Source organism: Eptatretus burgeri, chromosome 10 (assembly GCF_056783735.1).
Source record: "Eptatretus burgeri isolate ZD-2024b chromosome 10, Ebu_testis_v1, whole genome shotgun sequence".
NCBI classification, from domain to species: Eukaryota; Metazoa; Chordata; class Myxini; order Myxiniformes; family Myxinidae; genus Eptatretus; species Eptatretus burgeri.
In genome coordinates, this window is record NC_140970.1 from 60687618 (window position 1) to 60713846 (window position 26229).

General features: G+C 41.2%; 1 protein-coding gene across 3 annotated transcripts in view; it reads right to left on the reverse strand.

Annotated features, from left to right (window-relative positions):
- Positions 1-26229, reverse strand: part of LOC147018681 (LIM domain only protein 7-like) — a 158282-nt gene that overhangs the window by 13142 nt on the left and 118911 nt on the right. For 2 of the 3 annotated variants that reach the window (XM_085898602.1, XM_085898604.1), the window contains exons 17-20: positions 24321-25068; positions 18440-18553; positions 16453-16554; positions 4103-4195 (exon numbers count right to left, since the gene is read on the reverse strand). In XM_085898602.1, coding sequence (XP_085754728.1) covers positions 4103-4195; positions 16453-16554; positions 18440-18553; positions 24321-25068 — 1057 coding nt within the window. Of the gene's footprint in view, positions 1-4102; positions 4196-6779; positions 7877-16452; positions 16555-18439; positions 18554-24320; positions 25069-26229 lie in introns of those variants that run through there. The other variant, XM_085898603.1, reaches the window with a different exon arrangement.

A 26229-nucleotide genomic window follows, 5' to 3' on the forward strand; every position in this document is an offset into this window, starting at 1 on the left:
TACGTAGTCCCAACACACATCGACGTATGTAGACGTATTCCAATGACGTCTTCCGGTCGACAAAAATAAATAAATAAATGAACGTGTTTCTAGGTTACAACTGCCATATAAAGACGTGTTCCCAGCGGTTTTGGGAATTGGTATATAAAAATGCTGCTCATAAAAGGGGAACCCAACAGTGTTTTCGAGTCCTTTTTGAGTCGATGTCCATGTCAGCAGTAACAGTATCAGTATCAGTATCAGTATCAGTATCAGTATCAGTATCAGTAGTAGTATTAGTAGTAATTTGTTCATGTTGGCAGTAGTAGGTGAGTGTGAGGGGGAGGGTGTGGGTTATGATGGATCCTCCTTGCGTCCGCGTGTCCACGGGTAGGTTCATAGGCTGCCACTCAATGATTTAAATGGCTGCATCTCCACGATTGAAAGTAGACGCTTGCCTCAACAATTGGATTTTTTTTACACTCAACGACTTTTAAACGGTACCACTCAGCTATTTTCATTGTTAACAATGAACGATTTAAATTGCTGTCACTCGCCTTTGTTTTTTGACGCTGAGGTTTTGAAATTTGAAGTGTTTCTTCTGAACGTGTTAAAACGCTCAAACTCGACTATTTTAAATAGACGCTGCCGATGGACAATTGGAATCATAGCCAAGCTAGACATCGAAGTGTGAACATCCTCGTCATGCCGAAGAAAAGTTTGAAGAATGCTGCAAATAAGTGTCCTGGCCGTGGCCGTGGACGCTGACGCAAGGACGATCCATTATACCGACGTCTTTCAGCCTATGAGTAACTTAAAAGTAACGTCTGTCGACGTGTGGCAATGATCGCGTAACGTGCCAACAACACGTTAATCATAGGTTAGAAATAAGTTTCGGGTACGCTAAACATTACCTCGGCGTGTCTCAACTTATGATTAACTTACAAGTAGCATGTGTTGACGTCTGTCAACGATTGCAGACCGTGCATACAACTTGTGGCCAGCGTAGCGGAACGTGTGAGTCATACGCCGGCATACGTCGTGAAATTTCAAGCATGAAAAAAATTTGAGGACAACCAAAAAGTACAACGTTTAAAGCCAACGTACAACGACGTATGGCAGTGTTTTTCAGCGTGCTCTCAATGTTATCAAAACTTACCCATAACGTATTCAACGTGTGCCAGCGTTTTAGAAAAAAAATTCAAAAATCGGCATACGTTGGCTAAAACGTCAAGGTGTGACCGGGCCTTTACAACCATGAGCATCGACAGTGACGTACTGACAAGACTTGACTTCTCAAAAACCATTGACGAGTTTCGGCGACAAAAATCGAGGAAAAGACCGATGTGATGTTATACATGTAGTGATTTCTGTGGATAAACTGCTGCACCTTGGAATGCAACATGACAAATGGGTCTTACAAACCAATTGCATTGTCTTGTTCTAAATTGTTGTCATTGTTGTCACCACTAGCAGCTTGGTTTTTTTTCATGAAAGTTCTTGTTTATTCTTTGTGCAGGGTTTGTATTTTTTTTTTTAAACAACAGAATATTAAATAAGCATCGTCATGGCATCGATAACAATATATCCTGAGATCGAGACCTCATCTGACATTGACATTTTTCATACTTAACACATTACACTATGACATAGCTCATTGATGTCTATTATTACAGAATGGGAAGGGGAGTCGGAGGGCCCATGGTTGGATTACTACCCAGGGCCCAAGGCACGCTTAATTCATCCATGCCGATTGGTGAACTTTAAAGATCGTCTGAAAAGAATAGGTCTCTGAATGCGAGTGGTGTTAGAGCTCCAAGTGCTCAATCTCCTTTGGGTGACTAGCCAAGTAGACCTGCCTCTTCCCCCATCCGTTCGCCTCCCCCCCCCACCCTCCTAAATGATTAGGCCCATGGGGTCCGTTTCCTTCTTTATCCAGGAGTCGCTAACATGTCTGGGAGGACAGGCTAACTCAAGTTTCTGCTTGTCGGTGATAGAGACATGAGTTTGGGTGAGATCCTGAGGACACTGCATCAGGATGTGGAGAAAGAGCCTGAAGGTTTCAGTAGTGGCTTAGGAAAGAATCCTGGAAAAAAGGTATAGTTGTACTCGGGGAAAGGGGTGCGCAAGAGAGGGTTTTAGGTGGTAAAAATGCTCCATTGCCCTCGGGTTTCAGGGTGGGGAGTGGAACCAATTCTCCATGTAAATGTGTCGACAAAAGTGCTGTTCACGGTGTGAAGGGGCATTACAAGTCCGACAGAATAAAATACTCCAATGCTCCGCATGAAAACCATAGACATAAAGTTGGGGGATTTAACCTGTCAATAACTAAAACGCAATAATGCGCAACGGCTATATTTGCAAGCTGCAGTGAACACAGGTCAGGTCAGGTATGGGAGCATGCATCCACTTTCCACCGGTACTCCAGGGGCCTCCGTCTGGCGATCCCCCAGGCAGATGACTAGAATGCGTCCTTCACAGTGAGATCACTCTTCTCAGCTGGAGCATAGATAGAAACCAGGGAAATGACACCCAAAGAGTGACGATTCCTCAATCTCATAATACGCTCGTTGACCGGTGTTACTTCAATTATCATTGGAGTCAGATTATTTATTGGACACAGCTACAGTAACTCCTTGGGTATGGTAACCATCAGAGCGACCAGACCAGTAGTAGGTGTGACGACCCGCCATGATCTCACCACTAACCGGTCTCCGAACCTCAGAGTGCTGCAATACCGATGTTTAAGCGCTGGAGCTCAGATGAGAGGAGAGACAGCTGATCAACTTCTCTTTGGGAAATGACATTCCAGGCACCCACCCGAAGGGACCGCCTCAGGTTAACCTGAAGAGACTGCTGTGTTGTGGACGACACCTCAGCACTACCCCAACACACGCACACCACCATAACTCGGCACAGGAAGGTTACCCTGTGCTTTTCCTCCTTTCATCAAAGAATGGAGGTCCCGAAGGCTTCCCCCCAATCTCGTTATCCAATGAGCTGCTCTGCATCGGGCAACTGCACAGGAGGTATTTCCACGGAGTGGGTTTTCAGTTTTCTTTGCGTTTTTCGTGTGTTTTGTGGTGTGAAGTGTTTTATGGTGGCTGGAGTGTAAATCCTGCCACCAACCTCCTCGAAAAAGCTAACCCAACTGCAGGAAGACGTCCGCAGACACAGTTGGGAACCAGATTATGGATGGCCGTTGGCTCACAAGGTGCTCCTCTGCCCTTTGACAGGTTCAGTTTTTAATCCTGCTGGGTGTCCATATCCATACACCCTCCTCGCCAGGAAACCTGGTGGGGGAGACGGTTTCGTGGCCAACAACGTGACCATGAAACAGGTTTGTGGACGTTTACATGGCACCTGTAAGCAAGTCACAAATCTGATCTGGCCTGAGCTGAAAATAAAATGATTGTCAAAAGGGTGAACTCAGGTCACAGAGGAAAGCCATACAGTTTAGTTATAACTCCACAATAAAATAATACTTCAAGTAACTTGTTTCCAAAGGATCAATATAAAGGCCCCTAAATATTTCTGTGCAACTTCATCGGACTGCAAGCTCTCTTCAGCTCACTCAATATGGTTGACAAGGTTAAGAGTTGCTAAACATGGATTTATCATGAACTCGTGCATTTTGGGTCATGCAAGATGAGATGAGATAGCCTTTTTTGAGGAAATAAACTCCAAACATAATGTAATGGATCAAAATTAAGTGGTTACTGCTTGGTATATGACAATGCAATGAAGGCCTTCGGTCGATGGAAATAATCTGTGCACATGGCTATTAACTAACGGAAAGACTAAATGTTTACATCACCTGCACTGAAACAAATAAATGTGTGTGTGCCGTCCCTCGGATTGATGTTAAAGTGGGCGTCCCATCTGTCGGTATGAGGTGGTGCACGTGAAAGATCCGACGGTGTCCTTCGCAAGGCGTACGTGAGGTATCGCTAGCACCATGAACAAATTCCAGATTCCTACCGAACCACAGTCGAACGTCACGCCTGGCCAGCCGGTTCCTGACAGACTTATGTTAAGCTTCCCCGGGCCAACTCTACAAGAAAGTGAGAATAATTGTGGCCATTAAAGAAGAACAAAAAGAAAAACAGCACTGAAACAATACCTCCTCTCGATGCTTTTGTGCCTGAATCTCAACGCCAAGTTGTACCTGCTCCCAATGTTTCTGCAAACGCTCTTGCTGTCTTTCGAACTGCTTCTGCAGCACAGAAACGTGAAATGCACCAATCAAGGCAACATGCATCAACAAACCACAGCGCGAGAAAAATTCCATTGGCAACAAGGACGAGAATCACTTGACCACAGGTGATGCTCTACCCCCCTCACAGATTCCTCATACATCGGCCTCCTTGTCCACCCGTAGTGCACGTACAGTTTTATGCCTCAGCTCCCTGAACAGCTCAGCTCGGCCATTCAGCCTGGCCCTGCGACGCTGGTCAATGGTATCCAGTGTCCCTTGAGAGACAAAATTCTTCTTCGCACGACGGTAAGTTCCAAGACATCTTCCGGCAACATCAAGGACGGTGGTCTTGAAGGCACTCCACAACTCTTCAGGATCTCCCAAAGCACCCAGACCCCCCAAATCTTCACTCAGCATGTTCGCAAACTCCTCAGCTACCCTCTCATCCTTGAGCTTGCCATCATCCAGCCTCGGCTGGGATGGTACCATTCTCCGGGAGTTAAGCTGCAATTTCAGAGTTGCTACAACAAGTCTGTGGTCGGTATTGAGGAACTGAGCACTCTGGTAGACCCTGCAGTTCTGGATCATCCGCCTGAGACGAACAATGAGCACATGGTCAATCTCCTTTGTCACACCACCAGCATTGGAATACCAAGTCCAGCGATGAGCCTGTGGGCACTGAAACTATGAACCAGCCTCTTTAAGGCCGTGACTTCTTGCAAAGTCAAGGAACTTAGTGCTGTTAGGATTTTCTGAAAACATGATTTTCAATGGGCACATAATCTTTGACCTGTTCAATCTAAAATCGAATCAGTTCTTCATTGTATTACAGTCCATGTGTGTCAGTATGTTTGAAATCTCTTGAGCGGTTCAGAAATTATTAGAGTAACACAGGTTTTCAATTAAAGGGCACTTGACCTTTGACATTTTGAACCATGACTCCACTGTAAATGAAAAAGCAAAATTGATGTTTAGTTCATGTGATCATCAACGAAGTGGTGCGAAACAACCGAAGGAACATTTGGCTCACAAAACAGGTATTCTGACTGAAGGTCTTGATACGAGTTCCCTTGCAAGGAACTTTGACACAGGAGGAGGCCAGCATGCCCATCAAAAGCCTGCACTTTGGTTGTCAACCTATGGTTGTTTGTCCGTGCTCTATCCTTTTAAAAGCATGTAGCATTAAGTAACGAAGCAGCATATACCATTTTCAGCCTTTGGTTTGGCTCGGCTGGGGTTCGAACCACTGACCTCCCAGACTCATGCTCTAAAGATTACACCACCTCGCATTCTTCCTGCCATATGATTGAGGAGAAGCAGATGCTACATTTCTTGGCTTTTACCTGTAAATCCTTACTATAATTCAAGGACCGGTGTGTGTGTGTGTGTGTGTGTGTGTGTGTGTGTGTGTGTGTGTGTGTGTGTGTGTGTGTGTGTGTCATACAACTCCTGCTACTGTTTTTGGGCCAATTACATCCAGACTTGCTGCAGAGGAGCAGCATGACCCCAATTAATGTAAAGGGGCGTTTCCATCTTTGCCGGCAGTCTTGGGGGGCACGGGGGGGGGGGTGGGGTGAGTGGGGGAGGATGCAAATTCTCCATGTAAATGTGTATTGTGTAGCGCCGCCTCCTGGTGGGGGAGGGTATCACAAGTCTCCACCATTTATGGTGCAGTTTCACCGTCCCCAAGTTTTCCAGTGTAGTGAGGTGTTTTGAATTATCAGCAGTGGGTATGTTTTTGTGTCATGCGTGTAACACAGATTTTATTGATTTATTTTTGCCTGTACAGAGCTGTCAGTTGTTTATACACACCACCCAAATAAAGGTTTGCGTCAGAAGAACGCGTTGCCTGCTTGGAACAAGATCGCCCATGGGGAGGGTACTCTGCTTGCAATATCAACTTCTTCTATCAATCGATCAGATGTGTGTGTGTGTGTGTGTGTGTGTCATACTTTTTGTCTCTTAATTACGTACGTCTATTCATTAATTACACACAATTGGAATGTGCAGTGCCTTTTGACCCATTATACTGCTGAGACCCCTTCGAACTTTCAAGACCCTTTCAGACATCCAAGACCCTGAAGACCCGAAAAGTCCCCAAAAGTACCCAAGGACCCAAAAGTCCCAAAAAGTTCCCGAGGACCCTGAAGTCCCAAAAAGTTCCCGAGAACCCAAAAGTTCAAAATGTTCCCAAGGACCCAAAAAGTATTGAAAAGGTCCCAAGGACCCAAAAGTTCAAAGAGTTCCCGAGGACCTAAAAGTCCAAAAGAGTTTGCAAGGACCCAAAAGTCCCAAGAAGTTCCCAAGGACCCACAAGTACCAAAAAGTTCCCAAGGACCCAAAAGTCCCAAAAGTTCCCAAGGGCCCAAAAGTCTCCCGAGGACCCAAAAGTTCCCGAAGACCTAAAAGTCCCAAAAGTTCCAGAGGAACCAAAAGACCCAAAGACCCCTCACACTCTGGAGATACTCTAGACCCTTTAAGACTCAACTCTACTCCAAAAAATCTGTTAGAATTCCTATGTTTGAAATGCACGCCGTGTTAAGGTATCTGCACAGACATGACAGAAGAAAATAGACACCATAATTTTTAAAGAATTTATTTATTTAACATTTGAAGAACATTTGATCCATTTTAATGCACACACTCATATTTTGTAGACTTGCTATTTGCAGATTTCAATGCTTTTACTCTTTCAGGCAGAGAACTAACGAGTTCTGAAATTTTCTCTTGTGGGATTTCTGCCCAGGCTTCGCCCAAACGGTTTAGCAATTCTTCCCATGATGTTGGTTTCCCGGACTTTTTCCACACAGCGCGATCCAATGTGGCCAAGAGGTGTTCAATGGGATTCATGTCAGGAGACTGACTTGGCCATGGAAGTTGCTTGATCCCATTTCTGTCCTGCCATTCTTTAGTATTTTTTGTAGTGTGGCATGGAACTCCATCTTCCATGAACAGAATGTTGTTTTTCACTATCTGACCAGTGGAGAAGACGGGGATAAGTCCATCCTCAAGGATAGAAATGTGTGTCGTGGTGTTGATGTTGCCAACACACTCTACAAGCCCTGACCGACCAGCACTCCAGATTGCTCCCAACACCATCACTGAAAAACCACCGTGTTTGACAGTTGGCTGCAATTAGTTCAAAGAACACTCTTGACTGGGAAGGCTCCAGACCCGTACACGTCCACCGTCAGAAAATTGAGCAAATTGGGACTTATCTGAAAAAATGACAGTTTGCCAAAACTCCAAGGGTCTGTTGGCCATCTCATCAGCCCACTTCTTTCTCCTTTGAATGTTGGCTGGTCGAAGAAGAAGTTTTCTCCTCGCTGCTCTCCCATCATAGCCCAGTTGATGAAGGTACTGCATGGCAGTTCTTGAGCTAACTTGGACCTCTTCTGCAACATCAGCTGCCTTGCAACGGGGAGTATTCTCAACGGATCGCTTGACTACTCAAAGACATTTCTGAGGACCCAGATCGAACAGAATGGTAAGCTGTGGATTCCTTGCCTTCACTGGTGAATTGCGCAATCACTTGATTGACTGTAGAAAGTGGAATGCCAAGGTTCTGAGATATCTGATGATGTTCTAACTCCACCTTCCAAATGGCCAACAATTTGTCCTCTTTGAAAATCAGAAAGTTTGTGTGCTCCCTGGGTTCGAGAGATAGTTAATTGTCATGCAAGACCCAGGAACTCGTTTCTGCAAAGAAATTATCGAAAATTAGTACAAATCATTGAGTAAAACTGCATTATACAGATGAAATGCAGAAATTTAAGGTGTCTATTTACTTCTGTCATGTCTCTGCAAAGCAGCTTAATACAACCTCCGACCACGACATGTCATTGTAATAAAATATGTAAGAAAAATAATGGTAACATTGTAACAAAGCATATATTAAATAACACTAATAATATATACAATAATAATAATAATAATAATAATAGTCGTATCCTATGGCAATAATAATAATAACTAGAACTGCCACTTTATAACTGCTGGCAGTGATGACCGGGTACCCAGTCCGTCCGCCTTTGACACAACTGACACAACGTGAGACTTAAATCATAGTCGCAAAGTTTCGCATTTATCGGATAAGCGGTGCCAGAGAAAACATTAGTTAATGGTGATACAAACACAGGCCTGCTTCGAGACGGCGCGGAACAGACGAGTTACGAACCGGGCAGCATAAAGCGTTCAATTTCCTTATTACTGGCGACCAGATTCAAATAATTAAATAATTCTGGCTGCCAAACCACGTGGCCGATCAGGTTGAAATTTTAAACTTTTGTTTCACATGTAGCCTAAATTATAAATATGAAGTTTCGCATATATAGAAGTAGTGGTTCCAGAGTAAACATGAATTAATATTTATCCTTCAATCTAAGATGGCGGCCAAACCATGTGACTTGTGACCTCATAATTTTTACCATGTATGCAGATATCAGGAAGGATGACAGACGCAAATTTTCGCTTCGATAGGTTAAGCAGTTCCAGAGAAAACATTATTTAATATTTTTCTTAAATTCAACATGGCTGCCAAACCATGTGACCTATCAATTAGAAATTAACAAACTTGTATTCGCTACTCATGTGCAATAGGGGTGTGAAGTTTCCCCTTGATCAGATTAGGTGTTCTGGAGAAGAAGATGTTTGAAGGTTTTAAGGTAAATTCAAGATGGCCGCCAAACCATGTGACCAATCAAGAACAAATTAACAAACTTGAGAAAGGACCTCATGGGGAATATATGTGTGAAGTTTCGGCTTAATCTGTCTTGCCTTTCTGGAGAAGAAGATTTTTAAAATTTATTCATTTTCAATCCAAGATGGCTGACGAACCATGTGACCTATGACATCAGAAATTTACATTCTGCTTCCAACTGGGTATTGGAACACGTTTGTAAAGTTTCGTGTTAATCGGTAAAGGTGCGTTTTTCTATCCAAGATGGCCGCCAAACCGTGTGACGTGTGATGTCATAATTTTTACCATGCGTGCATACACGATGGTAGATGATAATTACAAATTTTCGATTCGTTTGGTTCAGCGGTTCCAGAGAAAACATTATTTAATATTTTTCTTAAATCCAAGATGGCGGCCAAACCGTCTAACGTATCAATTCGAAATTAACAAACTTATATCGCCTACGTGTCCCGAATATAGTTCTGAAATCTCCCCTTCATCCGACCAGCGCTTCTGGAGAAGAAGATGTTTGAAGGTTTTAGGGTTTTTTCAAGATGGCCGCCGAACCATGTGACCGATCAAGAACAAATTAACAAACTTGAGAAAGGACCTCATGGGGAATGTATGTGTGAAGTTTCGTCTTCATCTGTCTTGCCCTTCTGGAGAAGAAGATTTTTAAAATTTATTCATTTTCAATCCAAGATGGCTGCCGAACCTTGTGACCTATGATATCATAAATTTAAATTCTGCTTTCCATCGTCGACCCGAACAAGTGTGTGAAGTTTCGTGTAAATCGGATAAAGTCGATTTTTCTATCCAAGATGGCCGCCAAACCATGTGACTTCTGAGGTAAAATTTTTTTACCATGTATGCAGACTTGAGGGAGGAAGGCACTTGCAAATTTTCGCTTTGATGGCTTATGAAATACCAGAGAAAACATTATTTAATATTTTTCTTAAATCCAACATGGCGGCCAAACCATGTGACCTATCACTTTGAAATTAACAAACTTGCATCGCATACATGTCACGAATATAGTTCTGAAATCTCGCCTTCATTGGACCAGCGCTTCTGGAGAAGAAGATGTTTGAAGGTTTTAAGGTTTTTTCAAGATGGCCGCCAAACCATGTGACGTATGAACAACAAATTAACAAACTTGAAAGAGGACCTCAGGGGGAATGTGCCTGTAAAGTTTCGCCTCAATCTGCACAGCCGTTCTGGAGAAGAAGATTTTTTTTTAAAAAACACAAAAAAACAAGATGGCGGCCGAATTACGTCACTGATGACGTCAAAATATTTTTTTCTACGATGAATTTTTGTGTAGATGATGCTCAAGAAATTTCAAATTTTTGCCATGTGGCGTTCTACTTGACGAATTTTTACTGGGATACCTCTTCACTGATGACGTCACGAAAAATCACACGTATACCCGAGAGGGAGCTTGTTCAAATGTATCAAGCGAAATTTTTTTACACTAGAAGGTTTCCGAGATACAGAGGTCCAAAGTTGATCTGTTTTTTCAAGATGGCGCCCGTATCACGTGACCTATGACGTCATAATTATCAATTATGTATGCTATCAAAAAAGATACATATCTGGTGAAAATTTTGTGTCGATTGGTCTTACCATTTCTGAGAAAATGGCATTTAAAGCGAAAAAAACTGGAAATTTTGCAAATTTACGGCGGAAGAAAAATAATAATAAAAATAATAATAATAATAATAAACAGAAGAAAAACAATAGGTTATCCAGTCCATTTGACTGGATACCCTAATAATGAACATATAATTCCTGTGCTGGCCTCAAGCAAATCTGGGCTTAGTGAAAGGCAAGCTAACGCTCAAGCAGTACAGCAGGCGGGTATGCAACAAGGCCGTGAAGACCAATGAAGAGTTGGTCCATCGGACCAATGGGCCCATCAGTGCAAAGAAACAAAGATGTTTTCCCAGACAAAATAGATGGGTAACTCGCATGAGGTCGTGATAAGGAGAGCATTTGAAAAACGAAAGTGAGAAGGACGAGACAATGGACATGATGACGATTCCACAATCGGAAGAATAAGGGGACTAATGAATGCAGGTGGTCAAGCAGCCTGGGCTTTGGGAAGGTGAGTCATTGACTGGACAGGGAATATAATTGTATAATTGACCCTTTGGGAAGGTGAGTAATTGACTAATCGACCGGACAGGGAAGGTAATAGACTAATTGACCCATTGGGAAGGTGAATAATTGACACTAAGGGAAGGGAAGTAACTAAATGACCCTTTGGAAGGTAATTGAAGGTAAATAATTGACTCTATGGGAAGTCTGAAGGTAAAGAGGTAAATAATTCACTCTTTGGGAAGTCTGAAGGTAAATAGGTAAATAATTGACTCTTTTGGAAGGTGATTAACTGACTCTTTGGGAAGGTGAATAATTGACTCTTTGGGAAGGTGAATAATTGACTCTTTGGGAAGGTAAGTAATTGACTCTTTGGGAAGGTAAGTAATTGACTCTTTGGGAAGGTAAGTAATTGACTCTTTGGGAAGGTAAGTAATTGACTCTTTGGGAAGGTAAGTAATTGACTCTTTGGGAAGGTAAGTAATTGACTCTTTGGGAAGGTAAGTAATTGACTCTTTGGGAAGGTGATTAACTGACTCTTTGGGAAGGTGAATAATTGACTCTTTGGGAAGGTGAATAATTGACTCTTTGGGAAGGTAAGTAATTGACTCTTTGGGAAGGTAAGTAATTGACTCTTTGGGAAGGTAAGTAATTGACTCTTTGGGAAGGTAAGTAATTGACTCTTTGGGAAGGTAAGTAATTGACTCTTTGGGAAGGTAAGTAATTGACTCTTTGGGAAGGTGAATAATTGACTCTTTGGGAAGGTGAATAATTGACTCTTTGGGAAGGTAAGTAATTGACTCTTTGGAAAGGTAAGTAATTGACTCTTTGGGAAGGTAAGTAATTGACTCTTTGGGAAGGTAAGTAATTGACTCTTTGGGAAGGTAAGTAATTGACTCTTTGGGAAGGTAAGTAATTGACTCTTTGGGAAGGTGATTAACTGACTCTTTGGGAAGGTGAATAATTGACTCTTTGGGAAGGTGAATAATTGACTCTTTGGGAAGGTAAGTAATTGACACTTTGGGAAGGTGAATAATTGACTCTTTGAGAAGGTGAGTAATTGACTCTTTGGGAAGGTGAGTAATTGACTCTTTGGGAAGGTGAATAATTGACTCTTTGGGAAGGTAAATAATTGACTCTTTGGGAAGGTAAATAATTGACTCTTTGGGAAGGTGAATAATTGACTCTTTGGGAAGGTAAATAATTGACTCTTTGGGAAGGTAAGTAATTGACTCTTTGGGAAGGCAAGTAATTGACTCTTTGGGAAGGCGAGTAATTGACTCTTTGGGAAGGTGAGTAATTGACTCTTTGAGAAGGTGAGTAATTGACTATTTGGGAAGGTAAATAATTGACTCTTTGGGAAGGTGAATAATTGACTCTTTGGGAAGGTGAATAATTGACTCTTTGGGAAGGTAAATAACTGACTCTTTGGGAAGGTGAATAATTGATTATTTGGGAAGGTAAATAATTGCCTCTTTGGGAAGGTGAATAATTGACTCTTTGGGAAGGTTAGTAATTGACTCTTTGGGAAGGTGAGTAAATGACTCTTTGGGAAGGTGAGTAAATGACTCTTTGAGAAGGTGAATAATTGACTCTTTGGGAAGGTAAGTAATTGACTCTTTGGGAAGGTAAGTAATTGACTCTTTGGGAAGGTAAGTAATTGACTCTTTGGGAAGGTAAGTAATTGACTCTTTGGGAAGGTAAGTAATTGACTCTTTGGGAAGGTAAGTAATTGACTCTTTGGGAAGGTAAGTAATTGACTCTTTGGGAAGGTAAGTAATTGACTCTTTGGGAAGGTAAGTAATTGACTCTTTGGGAAGGTAAGTAATTGACTCTTTGGGAAGGTAAGTAATTGACTCTTTGGGAAGGTAAGTAATTGACTCTTTGGGAAGGTAAGTAATTGACTCTTTGGGAAGGTAAGTAATTGACTCTTTGGGAAGGTGAATAATTGACTCTTTGGGAAGGTGAGTAATTGACTCTTTGGGAAGGTGAGTAATTGACTCTTTGGGAAGGTGAATAATTGACTCTTTGGGAAGGTAAATAATTGACTCTTTGGGAAGGTAAGTAATTGACTCTTTGGGAAGGCAAGTAATTGACTCTTTGGGAAGGCGAGTAATTGACTCTTTGGGAAGGTGAATAATTGACTCTTTGGGAAGGTAAATAATTGACTCTTTGGGAAGGTAAATAATTGACTCTTTGGGAAGGTGAATAATTGACTCTTTGGGAAGGTAAATAATTGACTCTTTGGGAAGATAAGTAATTGACTCTTTGGGAAGGCAAGTAATTGACTCTTTGGGAAGGCGAGTAATTGACTCTTTGGGAAGGTGAGTAATTGACTCTTTGAGAAGGTGAGTAATTGACTCTTTGGGAAGGTAAATAATTCACTCTTTGGGAAGGTGAGTAATTGACTCTTTTGGAAGGTAAATAACTGACTCTTTGAGAAGGTGAATAATTCACTCTTTGGGAAGGTGAGTAATTGACTCTTTTGGAAGGTAAATAATTCACTCTTTGGGAAGGTGAGTAATTGACTCTTTTGGAAGGTAAATAATTGACTCTGAGAAGGTGAGTTATTGACTCTTTCGGAAGGTAAATAATTGACTCTTTGGGAAGGTGAATAATTGACTCTTTGGGAAGGAAAATAATTGACTCTTTGGAAAGGTAAATAATTGACTCTTTGGGAAGGAAAGTAATTGACTCTTTGGGAAGGAAAGCAATTGACTCTTTAGGAAGGTAAGCAATTGACTCTTTAGGAAGGTGAGTAATTGACTCTGAGAAGGTGAATAATTGACTCTTTGGGAAGGTAAATAATTCACTCTTTGGGAAAGTAAATAATTAATTGACTCTTTGGGAAGGTGAGTAATTGACTCTTTTGGAAGGTAAATAATTGACTCTTTGGGAAGGTGAATAATTGACTCTTTGGGAAGGTAAATAATTGACTCTTTGGGAAGGTAAATTATTGACTCTTTTGGAAGGTAAGTAATTGACTCTTTGGGAAGGTAAATAATTGACTCTTTGGGAAGGTAAATAATTGACTCTTTCGGAAGGTGAGTAATTGACTCTTTGGGAAGGTGAGTAATTGATTCTTTCGGGAAGGTAAATAATTGACTCTTTGAGAAGGTGAATAATTGACTCTTTTGGAAGGTAAATAATTGACTCTTTGGGAAGGTGAATAATTGACTCTTTTGGAAGGTAAATAATTGACTCTTTTGGAAGGTAAATTATTGACTCTTTGGGTAGGTGAGTAATTGACTCTTTGGGAAGGTGAGTAATGGACTCTTTGAGAAGGTGAATAATGGACTCTTTGGGAAGGTAAATAATAATTGACTCTTTGGGAAGGTAAATAATTGACTCTTTGGGAACGTGAGTAATTGATCCTTTCGGAAGGTAAATAATTGACTCTTTGAGAAGGTAAGTAATTGACTCTTTTGGAAGGTAAGTTATTGACTCTTTGGGAAGGTGAGTAATTGACTCTTTGGGAAGGGGAGTAATTGACTCTTTTGGAAGGTAAATAATTGACTCTTTTGGAAGGTAAATTATTGACTCTTTGGGCAGGTGAGTAATTGACTCTTTGGGAAGGTGAGTAATGGACTCTTTGAGAAGGTGAATAATGGACTCTTTGGGAAGGTAAATAATAATTGACTCTTTGGGAAGGTAAATAATAATTGACTCTTTGGGAAGGTAAATAATAATTGACTCTTTGGGAAGGTAAATAATAATTGACTCTTTGGGAAGGTAAATAATAATTGACTCTTTGGGAAGGTAAATAATAATTGACTCTTTGGGAAGGTAAATAATAATTGACTCTTTGGGAAGTTAAATAATTGACTCTTTGGGAATGTGAGTAATTGATCCTTTCGGAAGGTAAATAATTGACTCTTTGAGAAGGTGAGTAATTGACTCTTTCGGAAGGTAAATAATTGACTCTGTGGGAAGGTAAATAATTGACTCTTTGGGAAGGTAAATAATAATTGACTCTTTCGGAAGGTAAATAATTGACTCTCTGGGAAGGTAAATAATTGACTCTTTGGGAAGGTGAGGAATTGATTCTTTCGGAAGGAAAGTAATTGACTCTTTGGGAAGGTAAATAATTGACTCTTTGGGAAGGTGAGTAATTGACTCTTTGGGAAGGCAAGTAATTGACTCTTTGGGAAGGCGAGTAATTGACTCTTTGGGGAGGCGAGTAATTGACTCTTTGGGAAGTCGAGTAATTCACTCTTTGGGAAGGTGAGTAATTGATTCTTTCGGAAGGTAAATAATTGACTCTTTGAGAAGGTGAGTAATTGACTCTTTCGGAAGGTAAATAATTGACTCTTTGGGAAGGCGAGTGATTGACTCTTTGGGAAGGCGAGTGATTGACTCTTTGGTAAGGCGAGTGATTGACTCTTTGGGAAGGCGAGTGATTGACTCTTTGGGAAGGCGAGTGATTGACTCTTTGGGAAGGCGAGTGATTGACTCTTTGGAAAGGCGAGCGATTGACTCTTTGGGAAGGCGAGTGATTGACTCTTTGGGAAGGCGAGTGATTGACTCTTTGGGAAGGCGAGTGATTGACTCTTTGGGAAGGCGAGTGATTGACTCTTTGGGAAGGCGAGTAATTGACTCTTTTGGGAAGGCGAGTAATTGACTCTTTGGGAAGGCGAGTAATTGACTCTTTGGGAAGGCGAGTAATTGACTCTTTTGGGAAGGCGAGTAATTGACTCTTTGGGAAGGCGAGTAATTGACTCTTTGGGAAGGCGAGTAATTGACTCTTTGGGAAGGCGAGTAATTGACTCTTTGGGAAGGCGAGGAATTCACTCTTTGGGAAGGTGAGTAATTGACCCTTTGGGAAGGTGAATAATTGACTCTTTGGGAAGGTGAGTAATTGACCCTTTGGGAAGGTGAGTAATTGACCCTTTGGGAAGGTGAATAATTGACTCTTTGGGAAGGTGAGTAATTGACCCTTTGGGAAGGTGAGTAATTGACTCTTTGGGAAGGTGAATAATTGACTCCTTGGGAGAGTGAGTAATTGACTAACTCACCCCACAGGGGAGGTAAGTGACTAATTGATCCTTGACACTCACTTTTGTTGCATTTTCAAAAGACTAAGGAATAAGGAGTCGTGGTTAGGCAGCACAGAGAGGGAAGGGAAAGGGGGGGGAGGGGGCAGAGGAGGGTGTCTCTTCTTTCCAAATGGGAACATGGTTTCTTTCATATGTACAAGTGAGTTTGAACAGAAGAGAAAGCTAGCTTAATGTGTTGCTTGAAAGATGGCATCCTCTGTGACACAGCGGACTGCCTATAGAGCACCAGAGTAGTCTATAGTGATGTTTTATTGCAGTGGTATGAGAGTTAACCCATCATTAAGACTGCATGCCCATGCCTACGAGTATCCCGCCTCATCCAGTTTTCATAAATCATTTCAAAGGTTCAACATGTGCAATGCTGTAACGCACTGCCATTACACTGAAATTGAACATCGGAAGTTGTTCGCGTGAACCAAGTGGACCACTTCCTTACTCACCTCCAGATGCTTCTGCTGCTGTTTCTGCCAGTGCTCCAATCTTCGTCTCTGCTTCTCGGGATCCCATCCCCCATGCCGATTACCCAGTGCCAGCTCGTCCATCTGCATTGGTCAACGATTGCAATGCAAAACCGAGTGACATTCACGGACTCTTATCAGTGATGAAAGATTTCTCTGAATAGAGTATTTTCAAAGGCACGAGATACCGAATGGAAATAATATTTCAAAAGCTCGTTTTGAAGAGCAGGTTTTGGGTTGCTGATGACTTCGCGTGATTCGAAGGTTGTAATCACATTAATAATCGTTGCGCAATTATTGTCTTACACTTGAAACTCAAAATATGCAAAAATTTACTTTTGTCAGTGATCGAAAAACAGACCGGAATTTAACGAAGATGCTATGACGTCATGTTCTCCGAAAACTTCGTGAACATTCGGAAACAGTGTGTGAACAATGGCGAGATGCGAATCAGAGAGCGATTTCAGCAGCATTGAAATTGAGCGTTTTCATTCCGATATTGCCGAGGACGAGTCGGAGGATGATGGGAATTTATATTATGGAGTTTCTGGCTCTGAGCCATATAAATTTGAGCCACTTGTAAGTGCCAGAAAACGGCCTATTTCGTGTACAAGTGGCAGGACTGACTGCCCGGCAGTTCACACTGACAGACTCTACCAGACAGATTGGTTTGTAGATTTTCATTTTCTTGTTCGATGCAAAAAATAATGTAAAGTTTGATTCGTCTGTGACTTGATATAATAATTTTTAACCCTCTGGTCACTCAAGAGTCAGAAATGGAATGAATCAATAATAGACCCAAATATATTATACACCGTAGCCTTGGCATTGAAGTCTTTCTGACAGCTGAGCTTGACCCCAGCAAAAGTGAACAGTTAGAACAAACCCCAACTTTTAAGAGACTGTTGTGGCATATAAATACCAAAACATGTTTAGCCTCGTTGGGAAATATTCTACTAGATTTAGAAAAAAAAAGTGGAAAATTGATCAATTTTTAACAATTGAAATGAAATAGCCCAATTTGCTGATGCTGTTAAAAAAGTAATTTAATCAACAATAAGTTGATTTGTTGAGAAATTTTTTTCATGCTTGTGTTTTTCAGAAAGCTTATTTATGTGATTTTCCATGTACTCTTTAAGAATACATTTCAAGGTTTTTCTCACTTAAACTCAACAATTGATTCTGTGACAGAGCAGTATCTGGAGAACTTGCAAACCAACAACTCGTATTCACAGAGTGGTGATCGGATGTGTTTATGCCTTCGTAATCCTCGGCTGTGAAATGGTCACCACAAATGACAAGTTTATCCAAAGGGTCCTCTTTACCCATTTTCTTTGGGGGAAAATTCGCCCATTTTGTTTGTACAAATCTTATCGACTGCCGGCGAATGCTCGATTCCTTCGGGAATCGGTGGGAGCGATTACCCGTTTTCCAGTCATTTTCACAAAACATGATGACAAGTACGAGGCATGATGTAGGCCTACAAATATCCACATAACTTTGTTCTGCAATAATTCAAAAAAGGATAATATAGACAGTTGCAAGCTCAAAAATGCGAAAGAATGACCCGCTGAACTGGACACTTCTTCAATGAGCGAGTGAGCGTCCGCTTTGTTTTGGAGAACGTGACGTCACCATCCATATATGGCACGCGGCTGTTTTTTTCAACAGCCTCGAGAAATAACAACTTCGGAGTTAAATTTGATTAATTTTCCCAATAGTTAAGCAACCACAATAGTTTGCATCAAACTATTTAATGCACATATAATCATGTTGATAAATTTTCAGAACATGTTTGGTGACCCGCAACCTGCTCTTTAATGAAAATAATTAGCATCAAAATCATTGTTGCGTTAAACTACCTCCTTCATGAGCCTCGACACTGTAAAAAGAAATTAAAATCAACGATTATTATGTTAAAGTGAGCTGCCAAACTTATTGAGGTAAGTACCGCAAAAACATCCCTCACCCCAACTGTTGTTTTCTTCTCTTCCATCACCGGTGAGAAGTCGGTCCTTTTCTCATCGCTGAGTACTCCGGGCCTCCCGAAGGATGTGCCATTCTTATCGATGTCTGCATCTAGCTGCACAAGGTGATTTGTTTATACGTCTGTGTACATCAAGTCGTGTGTTTGTGTTCATCTGCAGGTTTAATAGCTTATTTCTACCTTTATACAAAACACGAATAAATAAAACAAAATAAACCCACAATTTCCATTCACATTTTTCATAGTTGTCAGTTTATCTCAAGATACAATTTTTTTTCTACGCTACTGGTCAGAAGTTTTAGAAGACCCCGATTTCTCCAGTTTTTACCGAAATTTAAGCAGTTTAACGTTTCAATGTACAATGAAATTAAAGAAGAGAACAAATAAACAGTTGCAGATAAACAAGAAATCATGGAATCGTTTTGTTGAACAAAATTTAATCTAAATTTTTGACTCATCAAAGTAGCCACCTTTTGCAGATATAACAGACGAACATACTCGTGTCATTCTTTCTGCAATAGAAATCAAATATTGTCTGGAAAGTTCTTCCCAACACTTTTGCAGAAGTTCCCACAAATGTGTTGCACTTGTCGGTTGCTTTGCTTTCACCCTTCTGTCCAGTTCATCTCAAACCAGCTCGATGGGGTTTAAGTCTGGAGACTGTGCTGGCCATTCCATGATTTGAAGCCTACCGTCTTGTTCTTTTCTTCCAAGGTAGTTCTGACATAGCCTGGAGGTATGTTTTGGGTCGTTATCTTGCTGTTGGATGAACCCCTGACCAACTCGGTGAAGACCAGAGGGTATTGCATGGCACTGCAAAATGCTGTGGTAGTCCTTTTGATTCATGGTGCCAGTCACTCTGTGTAAGCCGCCGACTCCAGATCCAGCAAAAGAGCCCCAGATCATCACGCTTCCTCCTCCATATTTGACAGCTGGTGTCACACACTGAGGAACCATCCTTTCGCCTCCTCGACGGCATACAAAAACCCTGAGTGATGAACCGAAGATTTCAAATTTTGATTCATCGGTCCATAAGACCTTCTTCCAGTTTTCAGTGGTCCGCTGGCGGTGCTTCATGGCCCAGACAAGCCTCGTTTTCTTATTTTGCCATCTTAGCAATGGCTTCCTTACTGCCACTCGACCTGTCAAACCTGCAGCTCGACGTCTTCTTTTCAGTTGAAACTGAGACTTCCTTACTTTGACCAGTGTTAAGCTGTTCTTGAAGCTGCTGTCCTGTGAGCCGCCGATCACGCAAGCTGTTGACTCTCAGAAACTTGTCTTCTGATTGTGTTGTGGCTTTGGGTCTGCCAGACCTCTTCCTGTCAGAGTTTCCTCCAGTTTCCAAGTGCCTTTTGATGGTGCAGGAAACTGTACTCACTGACACCATGGCTTCTTTGCAATTCCTCTAACCTGCACTTGAAGGGTTATAATGGTCTGTCTGTCTTCCTTTGTTAATTGTCTTTTTCTCATCATTATGATAGCAATATACTACATCCTACAGTGCAATATTGTCCAAATAATGCTTCAGAGGGTGTAGCGACACAGTCTGTTCCAACACTGCTTTTTAGACAGAGGGTTTGTAACTAATCAACAAAAGTTAGGACACCTATAGAAATTATTTGCATCAACTTTGAAGGCTTTATTTACTTCCATTGCTGCAGAACAGCTGCAGTTGCTAACCCATTACTTGTTCCCTGAAAAGGGCCTTTTTCACAACTCTGAAATTTACATTATTTTTCAGTTTTTGGTAACCTAAACTTTTTTTATTAACCTCTGGCAGTTTACCGCTTAGCTTTGTACCATTTCAGGTTATTCACTCGACTTGAACTGCTTAAATTTCAGTAAAAACTGAAAAATGGGGGTGTTCTAAAACTTTTGACCGGTAGAGTATGCTCTGACACTGAAAACTCTGCTTAATCCATTTAAAGTATCAACTTGAGCGGCACTCAGTAGGGTGCATAGACTTGCATCATGTGCTCATTCTGAAGAAATATTCCAGCGTTAACTGAACACGCTACTATTATGGCCCATATATTCGCATCATCCATGTACCTTTCATGTCACGTACATTGAAATTATCCGTAGTTTTCTTGATTATTGATCGATTATAAGGCTATTTAACGACCACTTCTGTGCACATTCAGGCTAAATTGCGTCAATGAAGGTGAATATTAAAATATTTCTAAACTCTATTCCCCATGACTATTCGATCATATGTATGAAGTTTTGCATTGATCTGTTAAATGGTTCTGGAGAAGAAGATTTTAAAAGTTTTTATTTTCAATCCAATATGGCCACCAGACCATGTAACTGATGATGTCATAAATTTAATTGTTAACTCACATTTTTTCATACATCAGATACAGTACATGAAGTTTCAGATTTTTGGATGAGGATTTTGATTCAATAAATTTTGGCTGGAATACCACTTCACCAATGACATCATCGTGATCACCCTCCATTGCCTTCAGAAAGTATTAACACCCATTGACTGTTTCACATTTTGTTGTGTTCCAGCCTGAATTCAAAATTAATTAAATTTAAATTTTTTGTCACCGATTTACAAAAAACACCCCATAATGACAAAGTGAAAACATGTTTTTCGAATTTTTTACAAATTAATTAAAAATGAAAAGCTGTAATGTCTTGCACCAATAAGAATTCACCCTCCCCCTCCCCCACCCTGAGTCAATACTTGGTAAAAGCGCCTTTGGCAGCGATTTCAGCTTCGAGTCTTCATGTCTATATCAGCTTAGCACGTCTGGATTTGGGGATTTTCTCCCATTCTTCCTTACAGATTTGGTCAAACTCTGTGAAGATGAATAAGGAGCATTGGTGAACAACAATCTTCAAGTCTTTCCACATATTCTCAGTGAGATTCAAGTCTGGGCTTTGGCTGGGTCACTCAAGGACTTTCACATTCTTGTTCTGAAGCCATTCCAGTGTTGCTTTGGCTGCATGCTTGGGGTCATTGTCATGTTGGAACATAAATCTTTGCCGCAGTCTCAGGTCTTTTGCACTCTGAAGCAGGTTCTCCTCAAGGATTTGCCTGTTTTTGGCTCCATTCATTTTTCCCTCTATCCTTACAAGTCTCCCAGTCCCTGCCACTCAAAAGCATCCCCATAGCATGATGCTGCCACCACCATGCTTCATGGTAGGGATTGTGTTAGATGGGTGATGAGCTGTGCTTAGTTTCCACCAATCAGACGAAGCGCTTTGCCTTCAGGCCAGAGTTCAATTTTCGTCTCATCAGACCACAGAATCTTTTGCCTCGTGCTTTCAGAGTCTTTCACGTGACTTTTTACACAGTTCCTTGGACTTCATGGGGAGTTTCTGCTCTGACATGGTACTTCCAGCCTTGCTCTATGGATGTGAGACTTGGACTCTGACCAGGGATCTGAGATGGAGACTTAATTCCTTTGGTACTAGGTCTCTTCGGAGAATCTTTGGCTATCGCTGGTCAGACTGTGTCCAACGAGTGGTTCCTGAGAGAGACTCAAATGAGATTTATTACCTGCATTGTCCATGAGCATAAGCTGTGACTGTATGGACAAGTGGCTCGTTTTCCTGACACTGATCCTGCTCACCAGATTCTCTGAGCGAGGGAGCCTCGGGAGTGGAGGCCAACGGGCCATCTATGTGCCTCGTGGTTGCAGCAGGTTGATCAGCATCTCAAGGATATGGGGATGGGTCAGGCATCTGCCTAGGGGATGGCCAGACAGAGGCCCCTGGTGTACCGGCGGAAAGTGGATGCAGCGACGTGCTGCTCCGACGCATGCTCCCATTCCTGACCTAACCTGTTATGTATATGTGTGTGTATATATTTATATATATCTATGTGTATATGTGTATGTATGGATATGTGTGTATATGTACATCTGTGTATATGTTTGTATATGTACATCTGTGTATATGTTTGTATATGTGTATGTGTGTATATATATATATATATATATATATATATATATATATATATATATATATATATATATATATATATATATATATATATATGTGCATATGTACATATATGTGTGTGTATGTGTGTGTTTGGCTTAATGATTAGGGTGGTGGACTTGAGATTCTAGTGTCCTGAGTTCAACTCTCGCTCAGCATTGAATCAATACCAGGTATTGTTTACTCAGCCTGTCATCCTTCCGAAGTCAGCAAAATGAGTTCCACCTTGCTGGAATGATTGAGCTATTTGAGTATCCTGCATCGGAATGGCGACCCATCCAGGATTGTGCCCAGTAGCCCAAGAGACTGCTTCGGCAGCACTGACGCTCTGTACAGAGAATGGTCCCAATGGATGGAATGGATGCATTGTCAACTGTGGGATCTTATATAGAAAGGTGAGTTTCTTTCTAAATCATGTCCAATCAATTGAATTGGCCACAGGTGGACTCCAATCAAGTTGTAGCGACATCTCAAGGATGATCAAAGGAAATTGGATGCACCTGAGCTCAATTTGGTGTGTTATAACAAAGGGATTAAATACTTATTGATGCAAGCTGTCATGTGCCTTTTTCAAGACATTTCAGCTTTTCATTTTTAATTAATTTGTAAAAATTTCTAAAACCATGTTTTCACTCTGTCATTATGGAGTATTTTGTGTAAATCAGTGACATTTTTTTTTAATCCTTTTTAAATTTAGACTGTAATGTAACAAAATGTGAAAAAGTCAAGGGGTGTGAATACTTTCTGAAGGCGTATGTATCCCAGGGGGAGTTGATGACATCTGCCAAGTTTCAATTTCTCAAGTTGAGCGGTTTCAGAGAAGTTCTCCAATTTTTTTTAATCTTTAATTCAATATGGCTGCCATACCATGTGACCTATGATGTCAGAGTTGTCAACAAAATAGTACTCATGGGGAGCCTCTCTGATGTTTCAAGTTTTGCATCAATCGGATAAGCAGTTACAGAGAAGAAAAGAAAAGAAAAAAAAAGGGAAATATATAAACATGGACACGCATGCACGCACGGACGCACCAATAATCTCACAAACCCCTTCAGGGCAAGACTAATTACCGTGATTATAAAGGTTTCTATATGCATTATGACAGTAGGTGTTAAGATTTTTTTTTCCAGTTTTTCAAATCCCAGTCTTGCAGCGTTACAACCAAACTAAGTGTTTAAATTCCTAGGGTAACCGATTATTTATACACGTTTTATCACAGCATGGGAATAGGGGAGTGGGGATCAAAACAAAATGCAGCTTCCTGGATAACAATTGATTTAATGCATGAGCAGGCTTGTAAGGCACTCTTCTGAGATTAGAGGCCACATGTATAATTATAGCATACACAAAAAGTCATCATTTGTTGTGCAGCACAGGGCTGCTGGTTTGTATCATTGCCACTGATTCAGTGCGGCATATGGCTGCAGTGTCAAGAAGTTTGATGTCCATCCGAGGGACAGCACACATATTGATGAATCATCCTGCCTGTGAAACACTGGGATGGCAGTTTATAGCTGGGACGAGTTTCAAACCCAGACTAGACAGCTTCGAGGAGTGTGTGCATACCCAGCCCCTATGCAAAACGTAATGGAATTTTATTGCCCCCCCGACCTTTCCCCTCACACCCCCAGACCAAACCCAACCCCCTTATATTCCAAATTTCCCTTCCCCTATCCCTTATCATTCTCCTCCAGTCCTCATCTCCCAGATTTGGAATCTTGGAGATGTGTATATATTTGGTACAGGTACTTAAAAGTATAATTGTAAAGTGTAGACATAAGATGAGAAATGGTTTAGCATTTCAACATAGGGTGTGGGTGGCACTGTGGTCAAATTTCAAACTGTATCCAATTTCAAACTGTGAAAGTGAGGTGTGTATTGTAAAGAATGAGATGTATTTACTCACTATGGTGAAGTTCAAAAGGGAATGCAGCTTGGATGATTGTGATTTGTACGGCCGAGGAACCACAATAGGCACCAGACGAGTTCGGGATGGTGATAATGGAGCTGGTGAGGGAGGTGAATCAGCAGGTAAAGGAAACAAGTGAAGAGCTGGTGAAACAATTTGAGAATCGTGGTCCAGAGAAAAGGATTTAAAAGGAGGATTGCTCGGATTTTTCACACCAGTGCTCTGAAGTGTGGACCCTGAAGTATTTAGTGGTGGTGTTAGAGATGATGCATTGGTAACATTTGCTGGGACAACCGATGAGGTCGAAGTGTTGATTTTGTTGAGAGGGGCTTGTGAAGTGGTGGGTGTCGTGGGTACAGACTGTGTCTCAGGGACCGGAATCAAAGAGGAAACGGCAGTTTCAGTCATTTGCGACAACGTACAGGTCTGGGCAGAGACGGCCATACGTGTCCCTGCGCTGAAATTCCCAAAGCCAGATGATGCAGAGAAGGCGTTCAGCAACGGAGTTGCGGTAGAGATCGGGGGCTCAGAGAGCTGGCGGAGTAGGCCAGGGGCTTGGGTGCTTCGCAGACCGAGGCCTTCCAGCTCCAAAGAAAGGTCTTGCTGCAAAAATTCCGGTAGTTCATAACGCTCCCCAGCAAAGTCCTGAAGGAATTTCTCTCTGTATCTTGCCAGCACGGCTGCAGCATCTCCTGCATTTCTTGCTTGGCGGTACGCATTCTGAAGAACCTGCTCTCGCCGTTGCCTGGCGCACCACACCACACCATCGAAGGAAAATGAGCCCCTCAATCATGACCACCATCAGAAGTTTATCATCCACTCAATCAAAGCTTCTTGCCAGTATCTATTTTTTTTTGAAGTTTAATGCAAGTTATTACTTCAGCTAATACGTTATTGGAATAAGTGTTAAATGAGTGATCAATTGTACTTGAGCTGATACGAGAGTCCATATAAACTTCCAACAACAAGAAAAAATTATGTTTTCATCAATATACAGTATAATCTGGATAATAAGCGTATGCTTGAATATAAGCGCATATGAAAAATAAGTGCACACAAGCCTCCCCATTTGATTTCTCCATTAACAATAAGTGCATCTAAAAACATCATCGTAAAGCTTTGAAAACTGAAAATATTATCAACTCAAACACGACAGCATTTCGTGTTTTATTAACACATAAACTTTAAGTACGAATTTCTTACATGTCTGGTTCAGGTACTTACAAAAGTTGTATGTTAAAAATAACATTGTTCATCAAGGGTCATAAAAGGATGTTTTACAAAAGGGTGTAAAAGGTCATAAACCACGTTTTTTATCACAAGAAAAATGGACACGCCTGTGAAGCGGTGATCATACACCCGTTCAAAGAAGATTGAGATTATCACGTTTTACAACTCTTGAAAGAACCAGTAACAGACGTGTAAGAAATTCGTACTTAACACGAGAACTTTGATGCGAATGGTGAAGAATGAGGAAATAACTGTTCAGTGAGAAAGGTTTGAAGAAGATAGGGAGCGGAAGATGAGCCTTTAACCCGGACATGGAAAACAAATTTGTTGTGGAGTATAAACGGTTAGGCTTGAGGACGTAAAAATGTATTTAGTATTTGTTTCCGAGGTACGGAGAATTAAAATTGCAATGACGTAAAAGCTGACATCTACGCAGCCAGTCTGAAGAACATTTACCATGATAAGTGCATGTCACGATTTTTTCAATATGTAGAAGCACATATGGAAAATAAATTAAAATAAATGTTCCACTAAATCTAAAAATAAGTGCATACACTTATTATCCAGATTCTACGATGTTGTATTTTCACCCTGAAATGAAATGGCTGGATACTATAAATTGTGACAAAGTCCAATTTTTTTGCCCCATTTCTTTGAAAAGAGTAAGAGAAAACTT